This window comes from Tachypleus tridentatus, chromosome 3 (assembly GCF_004210375.1).
Source record: "Tachypleus tridentatus isolate NWPU-2018 chromosome 3, ASM421037v1, whole genome shotgun sequence".
Classification (NCBI taxonomy): Eukaryota; Metazoa; Arthropoda; class Merostomata; order Xiphosura; family Limulidae; genus Tachypleus; species Tachypleus tridentatus.
Window position 1 is genome coordinate 91,439,309 of NC_134827.1, and position 22,378 is coordinate 91,461,686.

Genomic DNA, 22,378 nt, shown 5'->3' on the forward strand with positions numbered 1-22,378 from the left:
TTGTACAACAAAAGAGTTCAATCACTGCTCACAAGATTACAATATTTTAAGCTTTTGGAATTTATTGTATCAAATTTTTTTAGTTTCTTGAACAGAATTTCCAAATTTTTATCATGTAAAAATCCATAATTACTTGTGGATTTCAACTGCCTTACTAACCAGCTGACTTAATAGCTTGACAAGCATTATTGGTTGGAGGGTATAGAATAAAAGTCACTGGAGTACAAAATTTCAAATTCTTGAATTTAGTACCAAAAATTATATATGATAACTCATTACAAAACTATTACATAGCTCATTTTAATATCTCTGTTGCAACTTGTGCTCCCACTTTCTCTCTTCCTCACAAGTATGTTTTATACATACATATATATTATCCATTACGTGTTCATCTTAGCTATTACAAAGACAGGATGCGATTGGGGAAAGCTTAAGTCAAAGAATGAGGAAGAAAAAAATCAGAGAGAAAAGTAGCTAAAACTTGAAAGCTTACAAATTTATGGGCTTCATCCTCTTGTGCTGAAACCTTCGGAAGCCAAGACAGTGGAAACAACAACAGAGACACTAAATCTCTGGATGCTTATGACTATCAACCTCATCATTGTGATAAAATAAAGCGTTTGCCTTCAATCAGATGTTGCCATAAACATACTGCCAACCAAGACTGTAAAAACAATCACACAGAAACCACAAGCCTCAATGCTGATAACCATCAACCTCACCAGATTAATCAAGCCCTTACTAACAAAAAGAAATCAACTGTTACAATGGCAATGAAGGTACTAATCCATCCTTTACATTTGATATGGGCACAAGATTTTGTTTGTGTCTCAGAGGTTACCTCTTGCCAGTACATAGATGCATATTTCAATGCATCTATAAAATCAATTCCAGAGGAACTAGTATAAATGCCAATACTCAATTACTTCTGTATCATGAGAAACTAAATGAAATGTTTTAAAAGAAACTGACTTCACTAGTCACTGTTGAGTCTGCAATCACCAAATATCCAATTATTATTCAGTCTGTTAATTATACTCCTGACATATTCCACACAGATTAATTTGTCAACAATCTTTGGACATGTTCAAGATAATGGCTCTGTAAAGAACTGCCACATTCTTACTGAAAAACAGTTATGCAGGAAAAGAATTTGCAAAAGTTCTCAATAACTGCATTGAAAAAATAATATAGGAATCCAAGATAGCCATGGGCAATTTCATGAAAATGCATCCATTATGAGCAATAAATATGTTGTCATGCAAGCCTTGATCAAAGAGAAAAGTCCCCAAGCAGACTTTGTTCCCTACTGTGTTCATTTGCTCAATTTGTTTAGACAATGTACTGTGAACAGCTATACTAAAACCTATTTATTCTCTGCCTGTGTGCAAAAGCTTTGTTTTTTCAGACTAAACTCACTTGTTTTAGCATCTACACAATACACTTGAAAACCTGAGTTTTCATCAATAAAGAGGTAATCAGACACAATATGAAGTGCCCATTCAGATACAGTGTGAACCACAAAATGGGATACGAAGCCATAATGTAAGTACTTCCTTCCATTAAAGATAATGACTCTGAAAAGCCTTAAGAGCACTGATGATGATAAAGTCTTATGCTGCAATTTCAACAACTAGAAAGAGGTATAATAATGGAATTATGGAGCATTATCCTGGAAAATTTCACAAGATAGGTCATTCATTAAAAAAAAAACCCAAAGTGATGTCAGAGTTTCTCATCTGTTAAACTCTCTCAAGTCATTCATGCAGAAATTACAATATTAATTTCCTAAATATCTGAATATGGGGAAAATGGTAAAACATCTGTTGGGATGTGAGGCATATAAAGTCAAAAGGTCAAGGAAAGGAAAGAGAAATATGTAATAGAATGAAAGGGTGATGAGAATTGTGATTTTTTTTCACCCTCTACTCAATCTAATGTTCAGGCTTTCTTAACAACAACTAATAAACTGTCACTTGTATCTCAAGACAGCTGGTATGGGTATTAAAACGTTTATTAAAATAAAGTAGAGAACGATGTTTCAACCTTCTTAGGTCATCTTCAGATTAATAAAGGTAAGCCTGAAGATGACCTATGAAGGTCAAAACATTCTTCCCTGGTTTGTTTTAATACCCATACCCGCTGTCATGAGGTACATTTTAAAAATTTAAAAACACAAGTAAGGTGGATAGTGTCACCATCACCAACAGTACTGTCCAGCGTCAGCAGTAAACCCGTGGAGAAAACACTGGTGCATCAGTCCCAGATACAAGAAAATGATAAATTAAAACTGTGACCAATACATAGCCTTATCAGGAGAACTTCCACCTTCTGGTCCTTGAAGAAACAAGATGGCCAAATAGAAACAGAAGGTTTGATCTGGAAAAGCTTGTTATCACACTGTTCACTCCAAGTCAACTGCCAACTGATGCAAAGCTGAGCCTTGAATACAGAACTGTAATCCATACATGTCTCAGCCATGGTAGTGATAACACCAGAGCAGACAGACTCAGCTGTGGTATCAACAAGCTTGTTTCCGTAAATACTGATGAGACCCGGCATAGAAAAATAACTAAATAGAAATGGAAGAGAAGTGGGCCAGTTGGTTTTGAATATCGAGAACTAATGTGAAGCAATTCAATAGGCAGTAGAAAACTAACCAAGTCAGTATAAGTAGTACAACTGGTGTACTGCATAACTTCTACATGAGAAATGGTATACAATTTGGCAGTGAACACAGAACCTGTAGAGGGGATGCTGCGTGCAACCACCAAATCACAACAAACCATGTCAGAGCCCACAGAGTTTTTGAACCATCTGTATAAATGGGAATGGAAGCATGGTTCGAGAGATGTTCGGCACATGGAAGATTCAAAGAAAGGTCACAGGTGGGAATGGTGATAAGCCATAGTGAAATGGGCTGATCAATGGAGACAGCAACATTATCTGAGGACAAACCCAATTCAGCCAGATGTGCCTGGACACAACAGCCAAAATGAAAAATGGCAGACAATCTATTTTAAAAAAGTATAGCCCACTGCACTGAGAAAGAAAGACACAACCCCAGATGGGATTTTGTGGTTAGGATCGAAGTTTTGAAGCAGAGAGTAAAAAAAGTTGCAAGAGGCAGAGATCAACAGAAGGTCCATGAGACTCAGTGTACAAACTCTGGACTGGAAAAGTGTGGAGAACCCCCATGCATAGCCAAAGCCTAAGATAATGAATGGGGCCAACATCTTTAAGCCTAAGGTCCTGATAGAACCATGGACCAGAGACCCACAATCCAATTTGAATTGCATGATGACACAATAGATCTTTAGCACAAAACATCAGTCCACTCCCCAATAGGTGGAAGAGAAAAGACAGAGGATGTTTAGTGTTCTTGTACATCTAACATGTGGAATGAAGGTTAGTTCATGGTCAAAGATAAGCCCCAATAACTTTGTCTCAGGGACCACAGGAAGAACACCACCACTGGCACAGAGCTCAAGATCAGGAAGAATACCCCGTTGATGGCAAAAGTGCATGCAAATGGTTTTAGAAAAGGAAAAGGTAGAAATTGTTTGCTGTGGTCCACTTCAACAAATGATTGAAGGCAGTCTAAAGCTGATGCTCAATAAACTTCATGCTTGACAACTGACAGGCTATTGACATAGAGCCTGTTTAAAACAGTAGAAGGGATTTGTGCAGTCATGGCATTAATCTTCACAATGAAAACCATGACACTCAAGACACAGATCTGAAGGACTCCACGTTCCTGTGGAAAAGAACTGAAAAATGTTGAGCCCACATGGACTTGAATCACTGGTTTATTAAAAATCATTAGATAAAAGTGGGTAAATAGGCACACAACCCATATGATTGGAGATTGTGCAAAATTCTGTACACCCGTGCAGTATCATAAGCCTTCTCAAGGTCAAATTATATAGAAACAAAATGTTATTGCTTGAGAAAGGCTTCTCTGACAGAATTTCCAAGTTGAATCAGGTGATCCATGATAGAACACTGTCATTGGAATCCACACTGGTTGGGCAAGAGAAAGTTGTTTAATTAAAGGAACCAAACAAGACAAAGCATTGACCATCATCTTCAAGACCAAATAGAGACAGTTCATCAAAGCAACTGGATGATAGTTAGAAGGAATCTTAAGATCCTTTCCAGGCTTAGATAAAGGGAGAACAATAACATGGGGCCAACCATCAGGAGAAACATTCTCCTGCCAGATCCAGTTAAAAACAACCAGAAGAATAGCAAGAGAGAGATGGCACAGCATCTTGTAGTGAATATCATCAGGTCTGACTGATGAAGAGTAAGCCTCAGTTCCACTAGTGTAAAGGAGTGATTGTAATCACAATTGGTCTGAAAGGAGAGGTGATAACTCTGCCCAAGACTTGATGGCCAAGAATATTGAGGATGAAACACAAAGCTAGATGCACATGAAAACTTTTTCTAAGAATACTGGTGATGCTCTGATCATCAGCAACTACCTGGCCATCGGTGAGCAAGACTGAAAGGGGAGGGAAGTATACTTGCTATTGACCTTCTGAATCTTGTCCCATATCATTTTGGAACTGGTGGTAGAAGACATGCTGGTTGTGAAGTTCATCCAAGATTCCTTCTAGTTTTGACATCTTATCTGCCAAGCATGAGCACAGGGCTGCTGAAAGGTAATGTGGGATACTTATGTAGAGTATCACAGGCCTGTTTTTGAGCATTCCATGCAGAACTCCACCATGGATGAGGTTACCATGGAAAAGGTGTTGATTAATCAGCTGTCTGGACAACACAGTCAGTCACTCCTGCTACGCATTCATCTATCGATGGCATACAGATAACAGCAGGATTAACTTCCAAGAAAATAGTAAATTAGGGCCAGTTGGCCAGATCCAACTTCTACTGAGGCATGAAGGTAAGGTGACATCAATCACAGCCAGTCTCCTTCAAAATGACAGGAAAATGATTACTGCCTTATGGGCCACTGTCAACCCTCCAAGAAAATTAAAGGGGAGCAGATAGAGAGTACAATAGTAGTAAGAGACTGAGTACTGAAAAGAGCCTCTATGGAATTCCTCCTCCCATCAATATCAGCACCATCCCAAAAGGGATTAGGTTCATTAATGTCCTCCAGGATTAAAAGGGAAACAGAAACTTTTCAATGAGAGCATCAGGGTCTGATTGATCGTACGTTTCTCCAGGTGACAGATAGAGAAAATAAACGGTGATTGAAAGACCCAAGAGAACATGGATGGCTGTGGCCTCCAAGGTTGTATTGAGTAAAAAAGACAGGGCAGGCACATGCTGGTGCTCGTAGTGACAATCCTCCATGCACAAGTTCATCACACACCATGTCATTCTAGTACAAAGAAAACTGATAAAAGGTGACTGTATCGGCAGGTTTCAAAAACATTTCCTGTAAGGAAAAATACGCAGAATAATAAGAACCAATCAAAACCTTAATGCCATCTGCATTTGAATGGAAACCTTGACAGTTCCACTGTATCAAAGTGGCCATTTTTACTTTGGTGGAGGAGAATTGGACAGAAAGCCCTTCCGTTTTTGATCATGCCATGAGTCAAGTGGGGAGATCTCTGTCAGCGAACGAAGATATTAGTGACTGAAGGTGCAAACAAATAATCATTCTGCATCTCTGGACTGAGGAAGTAGATGGACATGAACATATGTCAGAAGATAGAGCCAAAGAAAGTGGATCCAGGGAGCTACTGAAAAAAATGGTAGAAACAGAGATAGGAGTGTATGTGGACTCATTGTCTCTTTTAATCATGGGGTGCAAAAACCTATTCATGTGGTTAGAGAACAACTCTGTCGGAGGCACAGAAAGATCTGTCTGCACTGCCACTGTAACAGTGGAATGTAGCATATGTCTGAGATGGAGTGGGGGACATTAACTTATAAGCCCCTGAGTAGGTAATATTTTTCACCATTTTTATATGTTGCACTTCTTTCTCCTCCACCCACTTGAGGCAAGAATGAAAGTAAGAGGGGTGGGAACCACTACAGTTAACACAGGGATGTTCAAATTAGCACTCACAGGTGTCATGGTCTTTGCCACCACAATGAGCAGACATCAAAGAACCATGACACCACATCTTTGAGTGACCAAACCTCTGACACTAGAAACATTGTAGAGGGTTTGGAAGAACATTTGTAGGCAGCATTATACCATCCTTACAAGTGAAGGTAAGATGCACTGCAGAAACACCTTCGTTGGTGAAACCAGCAAGGAGCTCCAACTCGGGAATGTTCTTTAAAGCCTGCTCAACAATAACGTCTGAGGAATTCAAAGTAGCATGGGAAGTAACCTCAATGGGTATATCCTCAATAGCTTTCAAATTCAAAAATAGGTTGGTGTATTGTGGTGTAGATGTTCTTATCACAGTTTCTCCAGAGTGCAGCTTCTCAAATGACTTGGGGGAATCAAGCACTTTTGAATGAAAAAGGGAGACACTGGCACCAAGGTATTTCTCAGATACTTATTAAAAGATGAGAAATAGAGGTGTGGAAGTGGACTATAATGATTACTCTAAAACATGCCCATCCATAGATAGTCATTTTCGAATAAACTTTTTTTTTCTCACTTTTATTTATTTATTTTTCTTAGATTAGGGTATCCATATTAAAGAAACCTCACCCATCATGGAGTCATATGAGGGGACTCACTATAATGCCAAACAAGGGCACTGCAGTAATGCTAGGGTTTTGTAAGCACCATACTTAAACATCATTATCTGACACAATGTTTACAATTCCCATTGAGAACATCCAACACTGGTACTCAGTTGATCCTAGTCTACAGGAATTCAAGGCCAAAGTGGTGTGTTGGGATTGGACCCTTTAACTACAAGGATCCTTTCCACCCCCCTTCATGTGTTGCCACACATGGCAAACAGGAAGGTGGATGTTCAGATCCCAGAGAAGGTAAACTGAAAAAACAGAACCTTCTCTGGGAGGTCCCCTCACCATATATAGGAATCCATCATGGGGGGAGCAAACATTTAATTCTCGAACATTTAAAAATACACATATTCCCTCTTCAGCAAACTGTACTGAACAGGGTAAAACATTAGGTACAAAACTTTGCAAAGCTTAAACATTTTATAAAGAGTAATTAAAATACAGAAAAAAGGTTGAAGTAAATTAAAAGACATACAAATAAACATGAAAGAAAAGGATAATGCAACATTTATAACAATATGTGATGAATTCACTATTGTATATCAATTGTAACATATTTGTTTAAGTTAAAGTTATATTTTGAATTGTAATACCTTAAAGTGTTAAATCTGTATTACATAATTCCTCCCTATTCACCAAAGTTGTAGACGATTTTCAAGTATAACAATCAACATTATACATGTGCATAAATACTAATGTATTGTTAGTATTGTTGTGAAGGCTAAAATATCTAGACTCTCCTCATGCTTATAATTGTGACCCATGTGATGTACCAAGAGAAAGTATAAATTATTATTTTGCAACATTTGGTATACTATGAACCTCAGAAAACAACTGTGATTAATGCTCATGAATCAAGGACTTCAGATATTAGGCCAGGAACATTTATAAATGTCAAGCATTACAAACTGTTGAACTTCAGTGGATTCACACCAGACTTTAGTATGATTACAAAGAACTTTAGTGGTGAAAAACTCAACACTTGATCATTGAGAAATGCAGAGGCAGCTAGCTCCCTGTTAAGCAAATTGTACTTACAAAACTCAAAATTAACTCATTGTGAACCCTCGATAAGGTATGAAGGAAATTCCAGCCAAAAAAAAAAACTCTTTATTGTTTACAAGTTTGTAAATCTTTTGTATGTAGATCATTATTTGTAATAACCATTATTGCAAATTGTATAATTGTTTATATATTAAAATATTTTTGTATCAAAAAATAAAACTATATGCTTCAATCTTGTTGACAAGTATTATAAATTGGAAACATATTTATTTAACTTCGATATCTAAATTACATTTTAACTCAGTATTAGGCTACTTGAAACTGTACTATGTAACACAATAAATTAGGGGCTCATGACCGAGATCTGAATCAGAGAAAAAAATTTGATCTAAACTCAAATCGTAATTAAACTTACATTAAGATTTTATCATGTTTAACTATCAAAATTTTCTTGCATCACTCTCTAATGAACAGTCAGAAAGGTACAACAAAAGTGAATTGCTCGAAACTGTCAAAGTTTTAGAACTAAATGTTAAGAAATCAATGAGAAAAAATTAACTAAAAGCATATTATTGAAATACTAGTCGATGATGATTTGTTGTCTGAGGAAGCATTAGGGGAAAATTGTAAAATTTCCACAAGCCAGTTCCATAAAAAAGAGAAAGAATGTGTTGGTATCAAAGCCAAAAGAGAAATTATGCTAAAAGAAATGGAAATTTCACACAACTCCAACTGATGAAAGCAAAATGACAAGTGAATGACATGATAATTGAAAAATGATGTTTTTAAGACCTAAGTACAACTTTATAAGCCAGCCAGCCTGATAAATTAAGGTGGAATTCTGTGGTATTGGTATAGTAATGTATAATTTTATGCTATTTCAAAATGTATATATTTGTAAAATCAAAAAATTTCATCTTACATCCTTCACATGCATAATTCAATAATGTTCAGCATATATTACAATACTTAACAATCAATGTTGTACAATATGCAATTAAAATTTTATTCAAAACTGATAAATGATAGTGAAAAGGCATTCTGCATGTCTCAACATCATTCATGTCATCCTTGGGAGTGTGAAAAATAAATGCTGTGTAATATATAAATACAAAAAAGCCATGGCTATGTGACTACTACTTTATATACTTACAAAATATCACACCATCCACTTACTTTCTGAGTTTCTAACTCTTCATCCTTACTGAAGATGAAATTATTTATACTGTGCTTAATTATTTTCATGGTTTTTCTAATATTTCTATACATCATAAATTGTGTAAACTAGTAAAATATATTCAGCCTGTAGTCAAAGAGTAAATTAATTAACCTCCCTTTTTTAGCTTTTCTGCCTTTCACCTTCCTTTAAATATCGTAAAAAAAAACTATTGCAGCAGAATAAGATGTTCATAAGTCTACACCTTTAAGAACAGAGCTAACTGCAAGAATTTCTCTGAAGAAACAAATAAATTGCATTCCAGAATTATACAACTCATCAAAGTAATACACAACAGAAACAAAGAACACAATACATTATTTAGGAAACTATACTCTATCAACTCATAGTGATGGCACAACTACTGCAGTGTTCAAACAGGCCAAGTAAGTTAAGGAGAGAGAGTACATACAAGCAACAGTTGAAATTAAAACCAAAAGTGAAAAAAGAATAAAGGCTGTCAAATATACTTTATTTATTCTGTACAATTATGCTTAAATTTATACTTTAACATAATTCTATAACCCATGAATCTCTTTTTGAATAGAAAGTTATCTTAGGGATATTGCTTAACAGTCTTAATAACCAAGACATAATTTTATTTCACATTTAAATGAATAATTTCATTACTGGTACCTAGTTCACTTATGTAATTTCTGTGTTGTGAATACTTATGATATTTATATACATACACTATTTGTAAACATGCTTTATTTCATTTGCTCCTTTACAAGACAGGTATAAAAACTTCCTGTAAAGGTGAAATTAAAATATTTATGTTAATAAGTACAGCATTTCCAGTGAAAAGTACTTAAAACTTGACAATAAAAGAACATGCTCCAACTGGTATAACGGATTTTAAATAACAAATATTAATCATTCTGGTTAAGAAGTCAGCACATAGGATCACACACAAAGGTTTCAAACGTTTTTATAAGAACCAAAACTCAAGCACTTTTGAATAGTTAACATTTCTTATAACTACTATCATACTGAATTCTTTTATGTACTGTACACACCTCTTTGGCATAAACTAAATCTGACATCAACAACCCTAGGTTATGATTGGCTAGTTCTCAAGACCAACTTATTTTGAACATCCAGTGCATGTGACTTTGCCACCCATGCCTATATATTTCATCACATTCATTAAATATAATTTTCTATTTTCCTTGAGAATACAAGTGAACTCTTGAAAAAACTAAGATAGAAGACACCTACAGTGGTTGAGAACAACCTTTAAAAGTAATGTGAAAAGCAACAGTAAATTCACTGGAAAGAATATGGTTTACTTGACCATGAAGAAAGTGCAGATACTGAGAACAAGCTCAACAACTTGGTGAAATATAATCCTAAGAAAAGGTGGGTAAACCAGAATTTCTTTTAAAGCAATCTTAAAAATAATAACCATCATTAAAACCTGAGTTGGAAGCAGACAGTAAATTTTCACATTATTTACCACTGTTACCTCAGGAAGCAGATTCTACAGTTCAATATTTCCCAGTTTATTCCTGTGGTCTAGCTGAAGACTGTAGATAAGACTAACCCATGAGAATGAGGTATCTAAGAAAGGGAGAGAGAGGGAGGATAGCAACCATAGCAGTAACAGAATCAAATATATAGTAAGATACAGTGTGCATAAAGCAAATATATGTTAAGATATATGTGGAAGTCAGAAATTTCTTTTATGTATAAAACACAGTAAAGTCAGACACAGATAGGACTTTCAAACCTTTAGAATTAAACCCAGTTCAACAACAGATCCAAAATTAATCAAAACATTGTAATCAAATCCAAATCATACATAGTGTGGAAAAACAGTGTCCAAAAAGCAACAGTTTATCCAACTGTATGAAACTATACTGTAATGAAAATACATAAAGACATAATGATTACAAGTCAAAAGAATTGTTTCTTTATGCACACAAGTTACACAATTTGGGCCTCTTTATCGTATAAAGGATGCTGACTTATTGAAAAGGGTTTACAAGAGGTTACTAGCAATGTTTAAGGAAGTAAAAAGGTTTAGTTTTTAGTTTAAAAAAAATTTCTTTTTCTATAGCAAAATGAAATTTACTTTTACCAATGGGAACACATTTGAACTAAATATATTACTGCATGCTTAATTTGGAAACCATACATTCTTAGGCATTAATTACCCTTCCTTTCCTTACTGTGAGATAGCTATTCATAGCTTCATAAAATGTGTAGATTTGAAAACATGGATCACAAACCATAACACAGTTCTTATTAAAAAGCATTCAAAGCTGTTTATTTCCCAACATAATACATTTTCCAAACACCATTTATATTTGGATCATTATCACAGAACTTATTTTGTTTAAACCATTTTGTTGTGAAACTATAACAAAAGTTATGAAAGTTCATTTGAATTATTTATTCTGACTTTCAAAATTGCACAACAAATTAAACAGACTAATTAAGCTTATCCATATTTTTCAGTGACTCTTCCCAAATATCACAGGTTTTAGACATGGAGTTAAGATAGGGATTTGTAGCCTGAGGAAAAAAATCAACACTATGTCTCAAACCATAAGCTTGTTGGTTTACTTTATTTGCAATTATATTTTCATTTTAAGTTAGCTACCTTGTTTCTGTAATTTTCAAAAGGTTCCTATTTCCCCCTTTTTAAATTAACAATTATTAATGATCTTGTTCATTTTTTCTGTCCATCAAAGACATAAATACACATAAAAATGAAATATTGTCCCATTTGAAACACTTTAGTTTAATTAAATACATAGTTGGTATACAATGTTCTCTCAAGAAACAATAACAACCTTTGGATTGGCTTCATGAATGTTGAATGACTATCACTCCTGATATCATCGTCACAATGTTATCATTGATAGTGGTATTGCATGTTTGCTCACTATTATACGTGATGATCAACATACCACATTTTAGGTATATGCTCCTAGAATATACAAGTACTCTATATATATATTAATACCCTGTACCTTTAAACAATGGATTGAAAGGAAGTACTGAACTCTGAACCATGCTGGGAAACTGCATGGACTGGATTTTGTATCCACAATTTTTATAAATGCATGTTGATTAGTACTTATTACATATATATTAGTTTATTATAATTGGAGAACAAGCCAAAACAAAAACAAATTAAATTAAATTAAACAAAAGATGCTGCACCAACTGAAAAGATCCCAGGGTACAAGCTATAATGTGGGATTATAAAATGTATCCTAGGTTTTGGAGAAAATAAACAGTAAAATCACAAGGAAGGACTGCATTAAAAATAGCAAATCCAAACCTCTGACTAATTATATTAGTTTGTTACAACTCAAAAAAGTATCATGATTAGGATAATGAAAGTGTAGTATATTATAAATATTATACTAACACACATCTACATAAATTTGTATGTAAATTGAATGACAAATAAACTATTTATAAACAAATAACTAAACATAGGAGGGGCAGAAAGTGTTCGTGTGTCTATTTTAATGGTCAGTTGTGTAGCCTTTCAGGTGAATAACTTTGCACAATCTCTCCTCATAGCCCTCCATGATCATTTGACAGTACTCGACTGGTATTTTCTTCCATTCTTCTTTACAGAAGGCTTCCAACCCTTGCAAGTTTTCTGGATGACGCTGATGAACCCTGGTCTTCAACTCATGCCAAATGTTTTCAATTTGGTTACTGAGATGGCCACTCCAGAACTCTTATATGGTTCCTCTGCAACCAGGATTGCACATATTTTGATGTGTGCTTAGGGTCATTGTCGTGCTGGAAGATCCAACGATGTCTAAGCCACAAGTTCTGAGCATCATTCATGATATAAGTACCTAATATATCAATGTACTCTTCTTTTCTATGATTCCGTTGACATGGTGAAGACTGCCTACACCAGAAGAGTTGAAGAAATCCCATAGCATGTTTAACTGTAGGGACAGTGTTCTTTGGAAGATTTCGTTCCCCCTTCTTACAGAAAATATAGCGAACATCATTATGGCCGAAAAGCTCAATTTTTGTCTCGTCTAACCAAAGAATACTCTTCCAATGGATAAAGGGTTTATCTACATGCTTTCTTGCATACCTCAATCGTGCTTCTAAATGAACAGGCTTTAAATATCGAGTTCTACGAGGACAGCATGCTTTGAACCCAGAAGAGCGTAACATGTTCATAATTGTAGAGGTACTTACTTCAACCACAGTTTCCCTTACCAGTTTCTGTATGTCATTATGTGTTAAATGAGAGTTCCTACTAACTTCTACAAGAACCTTCTTCTTGGTTCTCTTTGGAATTTTGGTGGAGCGTCCAGAACAAGGAAGGTTAGCAGTTGATCCTGTAAGCTTGAACTTGGCAATTATGCTTTGAAAAGTAGATTTCGACACATTAAGTTGTGTAGAAATACCGGAAAGAGACACACGAGATTTATATTTTACAATAATTCGGTTTTTTAAATCACTGGACAGTTGTTTCCTGTTCGCCATGATGACCAAGCAGATAATGACGGAGACAGCTCTAAATTGCTGGAAGTACATTTTTGGCTGGCTAAATTGCAATAATTATGAACCCAGAGTCTACTTCTGGAATGGTATAATGTAGTTTATTTACCAAATTAAACAAAATGTTTACTGCAATATCAGTTTTTTCACACGTTCTGAACTGTACAAACACTTTCTGCTCCTCCTATTTTGGTTATTTGTTTATAAACAGTTTATTTGTCGTTTAATTTACATAAAAATTTATGTAGATGTGTGTTAGTATAATGTTTATAATATACTATACTTCTATTAGCCTACTCATGATACTTTTTTAAGTTATGAGCAAAAAACCACTTGGGATGCAGGGGTACGAACACTTTCTGTCGTAACTGTACATAAATAGATATATAGATAGTCAAGTAACTTTCTCAAGTTGTATAGATATATTTATATTGAATGTTTATGCATACAAGAACAACATGTCATAATATTGTAGGTTACATGTACAGATAAGCATTTTTAATGTCTCTTATGGCTGTTATATTTCCCCCTTTATCTTCTTCTTCTTTGTTTTCCATAATAAGGCCATACATGATTTTGCTAGATGGCCAGATTTCCTCTTACAATGGCATTCCACACACACTACAAGGTCAAAAATGTGTTAATTAACAATTATGAATTGACCATATTAATACACCTTTACCAGCCTCCATTTCTAACAGAGTTTGGATCATAATGTTTCTATGACCCTCTTTCAATATGATGACCCTAATCAGAGCTCTGGTAGGTAATTACTGCTACATACTTAATCCAAAATTAAATAATTTTTAAATGAAATATGTGTAGCCACCAAATTTCTGCTTTTTGCCTAGAATCACCATAACTTTTGTCATTGCAAAATTCTTGCCATTCCTTATAGTAATACTTCAAAGATGGCTAGCTCTATCTGCAGTGTGTATAAAATTTACAATCACACATTACTGGTTATAATTTGACATATACCATCAGCCATCACAGTGATTATTGATCTGATACTTGAAACCGAGCTTGGTGCTATCTTTTAAACTGTGGCTTAAAGATTTATGTTGTAAGAGACAGCCTAGACATTTGTATAATGTTTTAAATGTTTGTGTATCATGTCCAAAATCAACCATGCAGTGATAAAAAAACACAACCAAACCATGATCTATCAGTAGTATCCTGCCCAAAAGGTCAAGAACCCAGTACATAAACAAATAATATGCAACATCAATACAATGCAAAAATATGTTAATAATTGTTATGGTACATATTTCATGCACCATATAAATATTAACTTATATCAACAGCCTGCACACAGCTATTTTCATCAGAATATAGTAGATTATGAGGCTGTATTACAAACTGTATTAAAATGATTGGGTGCCAACTATTATACATCTACTGTTATTTGACAGGTAGTTCAATAAATTTAATACTGTCCTACACAATATACAATGGTGCATTTAATAATACTGCCTAGGTTTCACTACAATATTCACTCATTTTTGCTGTACATTGGCCAAACAATGTTAAATAACAACAAAGAAAAAAAAAAAGAGTGATTCCTATTATAAACCACTACCATAGTTCATTGATGAGTTTTCATATTTTTTTTTACTCATACTTTGTCATCCCCTATGACAGTGGTTATCAAACCATTTAAGGTCATGACCCCACCACCATAAAGTTATGGAAACAAATTTTATTTTTTTTCATCAGTCTGATTTAATATTTAGCTAAAAAAAAGTTAAATTGAAGACATCTACAAAACCTTTTAGCAATTTCAAAATAACTACCTTACACTCAGATAAGACAACATTAAAACAAATGCAAAAAAAAGTTTTTAACTAATGTTGGACTGATCACAATAACTACTATAAGATTTTACCTTAAGCCCCTGAGCTAATATATCAGCTGTAGTAGGACTAGTACAAGGACTATGAGGTAAGCCTATATCTTCATCATCTGAATCTCGTCGTTGTCGAACCCTGTTGAAGAGCTCCTCCTGAAAAATTAGCACAAACCTAATATTCTGCAAGTAAAATTCAAGATACTACTTTATAAACAAGATGTGAGTAAAAAATTTTGATAAACCACTTAATGTCTGTGACATATACATAACTCCTTATAATTACACTTCCCTCTTCTAACTAGTAAAATGTACCTATACCTTGTGGAAAGAACTTCATATATATATATATATATACACACACACAAATACACAAGTAATAAATGACACAATTAACAGTTAAATAATTTTTGCTGAAAACAAAGTTCTAAACTTAGCAGATTTAAAAAACAAACAAACAAGAGCGTATATTAGGTAAAATATGTAATTAATAAACTTTCAATATAATGAATTATATTTAATGAAAGGAGTTCATGAAAGCCAAATTTTTGGTAAATGTATCAAACAGATCATTTCCATAGTATAATAAATCTTGAATTTAAGATTTTTTTTTTTAAACCAAGTTTCAAAACTTATTTCAAAAGTATAGTAGTTAATCAAAATAGAAAGTAAATATAAGATACCTTTATTTCCAACAACTATTTGAAAGAAAATTTTTCTTTGGGTAAAAATTATTGGATATAAAAAATGTTCCTGAATATAGCAAAATAAACTTCCTAAAATGTTTAACATTAAATACAACATATACATAAACAGTAAGACTAGCTGAAAAATGTTTACAAAATAAATAAAAATGAAAATGAATAGCTCTACAACCCTGTTTAGAAAAGAATAGTTTTAGCTAAGCTACAAAAGAAACAACTTGTATAATATATTAAGAATTTTTGTTCAACAAACGGTCCTAGAATTGTAATTCCAAGTAATTCTCAAATAAAAAATAATAAAAAATTGTTGAGTAATTTTTAATGAAAATAGCTTTCTGTAACTGAAAATTAAAATGGCATTATTAAAACCCTAAGGAAGGTTTAGTAAAAGTCTTTAATAAATTAGACAAATGTAATTATTTTCTTAACAAAAGTTTTCAACTTCCCTTCATTCAATATATTGCATATTATAATTCTTTTTTTAATTTATTTTAATTTCACAAAGAAAATTATATGCTTTCTAAAATATTTTAACAAATGTTTTAATGGTTAAGGATCAAGAAATATACATTTGTTTAACTTTAAATAAATTTTAGAAGTCTTTCCCAATGTCTGGTTTAGACCCACTTGAAAACAGATCCTAAGAAATTTGAAAATATGTCATAAAACTTTGAATTGCAATTATATCAACTAACACAGTTGCTATTATTTTTTTCAACATTACTATGCAAATTAAAAAGTTTTACTCAAAACTGTTTATGGAATTTAGCCAGTATATTTTTGTAGGTGTTAATTCCTTTGCCAAGAATACCTTTTTAAACACTTTTCTCTGCAAGTCACTGTGTTGCATTCAAAACTTAACTAAACATCTTTTCCTTTTATCAATGTATGTGAATAAAATTAACATTATAATGTATAATATAATTTGACGTTTAAACCTGTTCAGTGCCGTAAATGAGATAACTTGTCCAAGCCAATCGGTAACACCGTGCCACGGATGAGTTATTGTTTCATGTTTTTTACATATTTCTTCATTTTGTGTACCATTATAAGTTTGGCTTAGAGAAAAAATAGTATTTGTTACTTATTTCCTTTGTTTTAAAAATTACTTAATTTTGCTGAAAAAACCTGGCATAGGAGCTGCCGCAGCAGCTGAAATACTTGGCAGTCAAAAGGTTAAGTGAACTAAGTTTTAAACATTTTATTTCAAAATAAACATTTGAAAAACTACTTAAAATTTCAAATTTATTTTCATGAGATCAATGAGTTATGAAAATTATCTGCTTTGACACTTTTATATTTTCAATAATACAGTGGTGGTACTATAGATGTACCTCTAGACTATAAGATGTTCACATGACCTTTTGACTTGTACATTTCAAGGTCTCTGAATGAATGTTCTTGAAACAAGCAAATCCTGACAGAAGGTACGCTCACCTTCAACATATTTGTTTGAACTTTATAGCCTACATGTAGACATTAGATACATATGCATAGTTATTTGAAAAAACTCAATTTATGCTATAATCTAACAATGGTTATTTTGAAGATTGCACACAGTTATTGTCATGGAATATATCTAAATGACTAATATTATTGGCTGCTTGATAAACTATTGCACTTATGATTGTTTCTTACACAAATATGTTACAGTTAAAAATGTAGTTATATTGTATTTAGGTCTTAGGTTTATATTTAAGTTAACTACATATTAGTTTGGTTTTAAAATACACAGTTTAAAAGTTTAAAAACCTTTTTCAATATACATCATACTTTGTATCAGTTCTCAATGGTTATAATATTAAGAGGTACATGAATAACTTTCCAAAAGGGTTGTGCATTTCTGCCAGACAAGTGTAATATGCCTCTACAGTACAGTTGTGGTAGAGGACAAGAAATATTAAAATTAACTGTAGTGAAAAGGGAAAAGACCTAAAATTACCAACTTAACAAAAGGAAAATATGTAAAGATATTCTACAAAATATTAAAAGGTGTGCAATTTTTTACAGGATATAATATATTTCAAAGTTGCCATACGTATTATTGTTAAATGAAATTCACAACTCAATTTATACAAATCTAATATTAAGAGGTTAAGAGAATATTAAATAACTCTAAAATTTACTTTATTATCTACTCAGAGATTCAACACCTTACAAGAATAAATCTAATATTATGTTGTCTATAATGTACTTACAAAATAATAATTAAAAAGAAAGTAACAATGTCATAGAAATATTCTGCTGGGACACCACAGGATTCCTTTTAAGGTAATTACAATAAGTATTTATTAAAATTTGTATGAAAACTTTTTCCAATGTAGGCACAAAAACAAATAAGAAAAGACAACTGAAAGATGCTTCATTAAATATGCTAATAAAATTACTAGTAGATGAAAATGACTACAAAATTTTCAGAATATTTTAGATTCCTTCTTAAGAGAGGAAGAGCAATAGATTTTAATTTCTACAGAATATGCTTAAACAAAGTGTCCTATCACAAAAGGCAAGAGTATCTTTAATTACAACTACCTTGTCTTATTATGACTACTCAGCCATAAAAATAAAGATCTTTCATATTAATCTCATCTTAAATTTACACAAACAAGTATGCTTACTCTGTCATTCAACAATTTAGAGTGAAAATGTTAACTTAAAGAATACAAGTTTCAAACTTTTTCTTACTTTGATAAATTTAAAACCAACAGGTTACAGAAATTTTGAATAAAAACTGGACAATATTAGGACTACTGGCACTACCTACTGAGTTACAACAATAATTAACTTTTTGACATATACCCTTCTTACATCAGGTCATTTGTATTTTCTTTTTTTTTCTATCATACTTTTACGTGTAAACTACAATTAAATAAATGAGTATTAATCATTTTCAAATCATGAATCAAGGAGGAAAACATTATATTAATACAAGAGAGAAAGACATAGAAATTTCCTAAAATTTAACATATTATTCTTAAATCACCAAAATAATTTCCTGATAAAATGAAAACCTATACTGATTTTTGTAGTCCATTTAAACAATCATTAGGCTTTAACTACTGCCATTAACTTATTATTATAATATAAAAATCGTACGAATTGCACAGCTCCCATTTTTTATTGTTAAATTAAAACTTCAAAAGCTTTGCTTCAATCTTAAACTTTTTTATTTAATATAAATTCCTCATACTGTCCAAAACTTGTGAGAGAACAGTTAAGCATTTTAAACCCAAACTTGCCACCTGAAAAATTCCTGATATCCAATTCTAGAAACACCAATGAAATATTGAACAAACAAGAGTAGGGTTCATTGTTACTATTTTAATGTTGAGGTATAATAAATAAAGTTGATGGCCTTAGAGCACTAGAAGTTTCGTTTGTTTTGAATTTTGTGCAAAGTTACATAAGGATAATCTGTGTTACCCAATCCCTAATTTAGTAATGTAAGACTAGAGGGAAGGCAGCTAGTTATCACCACCCACCACCAACTCTCAGGCGACTCTTTTACTGACAAACAGTGAGATTGATCATCACATTATAACACTCTCATGGCTGACAGGGTGAGCATCTTCGGTTGACAGGGATTTGAGCGCCCTAGCCACCTGGCCATGCCAAGCCAGCACAAGCAGGAACAGAGAACTTAGACATAACAGAAATAACTTAAACATGGTTAAACTTAAAAAATTTAAGATGGCAGAAATTTAAATTTCTTTGAAATACAGGAATATGGATTACTTAATTGGGAAAGAGTATTAAAGAGATGGAGATGTGGCTTTACTTGTAAATTTGAGTCACATGCTGTCAAAGTTGAAAATCTCAAAGAAAATAGCAAGTAGATTGAATTCATTTTGGGTTTCTGTTAGTGGATATAAAGGGAAAAGGCTTTTAGTAGGATTTTATTACAGATCACCAGATGATACTGATGAAATTAGTGAGAAACTTTACAATGAGATTATGATTTCAGCTCTCAATAAAGTCATAATTATAATTTTAATTTCAGGCATACAGATTGCTAAATCTGTGATGGAGAAAGGTTTTAGAAAAATTGTTCAAGATGGTATTCTTCACCAAGTGGTCAAAGAATCTATCACAAACAATACTATTTTAAATTTATTGTTAGCTTCAAATATAAAAATTATTGAGAGGGTTGAAACTGGGGAACATATGGGTGCAAACGATCATTTCTCCATTAGGTTTGATGTTTTCCTGTATATAGAGATTGAGAATAATAATATTTTGGTTACAAATTTCACAAAAATTAAATCTTGAAGGGATGTAACAAGAATTATGAGTTGTTAATTGGGCAACTGAGTTACTTAAGAACACTGATTAGATGAGGAAAACTTTTAAACATTCAAGATAAATATATTCCTTATAGAAAGAAAAGGGTGTCTGAAAGTAAAACAAAAGGCTGGCTAACAAACAGCTTAAGAGAGTATGACAGAAGATTTAGAAGGTAACAGAATATCAAAAAAATTGGTCAAAGAGGAAATTAGGACATCAAAAAGGATATATAAATAAAGGTTGACTAAAAGTGTAAACATTAACAGTAAAGATTTCTTTAGGTACATTAAGGGTAAACAAGATATCAGGATTGAGGTAGGAACTTGATAGATGAAACAAAGGAAGGCTTGTATTTGATCATTAGGAGATAGCCAAGTTAATAAATTCTTTTTCATCAGTTTTTGCTGAGGAAGATTGAAAAAGTATTCCTCATTTTTGACAGTTGATAGATGGCAATACATTTGGACAATACAGTAATTCTCAACTTGGTAAGAAACAACTGGAAAGTTTAAATAAACCTCCCATGTCAGATAATATTTTCTCAAGGCTTTTGAAGGAGGTTAAGGATTGGATATGCAAGCCACATGTTATTTTTTTTATGTTCTTGAATAGCGCACTGGTACCGTAAGATTAGAAGTTAGCTAATTTAACTTTTTTTTTTTTTTCAAGAGAGGTAATAAAAATGTTCCCAGTAATTATAGGCCTATTAATCTTGCATCAATTGCAGAAAAATGTTTTGGAAAGTCTGATCAAAAATGCTTTGCAAATCATTCAACATGATTTAACTAAGGGAAAATCTTGCCTTACAAATCTTTTAACATTCTTTGAAAAATTACTGCTTATGTAGATTTGGTGTATCTAGATTTTTAAAAAGCATTTGAAAATGTGCAACATAAAAGGCTTGTAAAACACATCTTCAGGTGTGCATGATAAGTCATCTAATTCGATAGAAGAGTAGTCGGATGGAAGAAAGCAGAGGGTTATTATAAATGGAGTTCAGTCATACTTAAGACATTTGCTCTTTTTGATTTAGATCAATGGCATAGATGAAAGAATGGGCAATAAATTAGTTAAATTTGTGGATGACATAAAATTCTTGAGTGTTGCTAGCTGTGAAATGAATGATGGTGCTTTACAAAAGGATTTAAATCATTCAGTGAGTTGTATAAATAAATAGCAGGTGGGTTTTAATTATAATAAATGCAAGATAATGCATGTGGGTTATCTTAATTTGGATTATACATGTAAATAAAATGGGGCTAACCTTAAAAGTATTATGAATGAAAAGAATATTGGTGTTCTTGTTTACCAGTCTTTTAAGCTATTTGTACAACACAGTGTGGCTAGAGGTACAGCAAATTAGGGTTTTAGGTTATATCTACAAAAGTACCAAATATAAGACTAAAAAGGTTGTAATTTCATTGTATTGGTCACTGGTTAGGCCACACTTGAGTATCGTGTTCAGTCTCGGGCTCTTTATTTTAGAAAGGGAATTGAATTGTTAGAAACAGTTAAAATTACTAGAAAGGTGTTTTGGATAGGGATTTATCATATGAGGAAAGATTAAGATCTCCATAACCATTTTCTATTGAAAAAAGAATAGTTGGAAAAGATCTGATTGAGGTATTTAAGATTGTAAAGTGATTTCTAGAAAGACAAAGAGACAAAAATATAAATTTTGGCAGGATAAGTCATCTTCAGTAAAAAAAAGTTTTATTTTTCTTACAAGATAACTGGCCTTTTGAATGGGTTGTTTCAGATGTTGTAGAGATAGTAATTTAAGTAAGTTTATAAGAAAGCTTGATAACTATAGGAATGATAATTTATGATTTTTATTTTCTATTTATTTATTTGATAGTTTCAGCTTAGTTCAGAAGATGAGCCAGCCAAAACATATAAATAAATCCCTTGATGCCCCTAAACATTATATTATTCCACTTTCCTTTTGTTATTTCGTAGTTTAATTCTGTTATCACTTTTTAGTGTTGCATGTTGTGGTTTTTTTTTTAACTGTTGAGAACAAAATCTCAAAACATAAAATGAAATGTATTTACAATGAAAAAAAACAACAACAACAAAAAACCACTAAGGTTTACTGAAAGAACAAACAAGGTTTGACAGTGAAATTACTGC

General features: G+C 32.7%; 1 protein-coding gene across 13 annotated transcripts in view; it reads right to left on the reverse strand.

The window, feature by feature from the left end:
* Positions 1-22,378, reverse strand: part of LOC143247462 (uncharacterized) — a 139,239-nt gene that overhangs the window by 50,079 nt on the left and 66,782 nt on the right. For all 13 annotated transcript variants that reach the window (XM_076495622.1, XM_076495619.1, XM_076495621.1 and 10 more), the window contains one exon: positions 15,297-15,413. In XM_076495622.1, the coding sequence (XP_076351737.1) occupies positions 15,297-15,413 (117 nt within the window). The remainder of the gene's footprint in view (positions 1-15,296; positions 15,414-22,378) is intronic.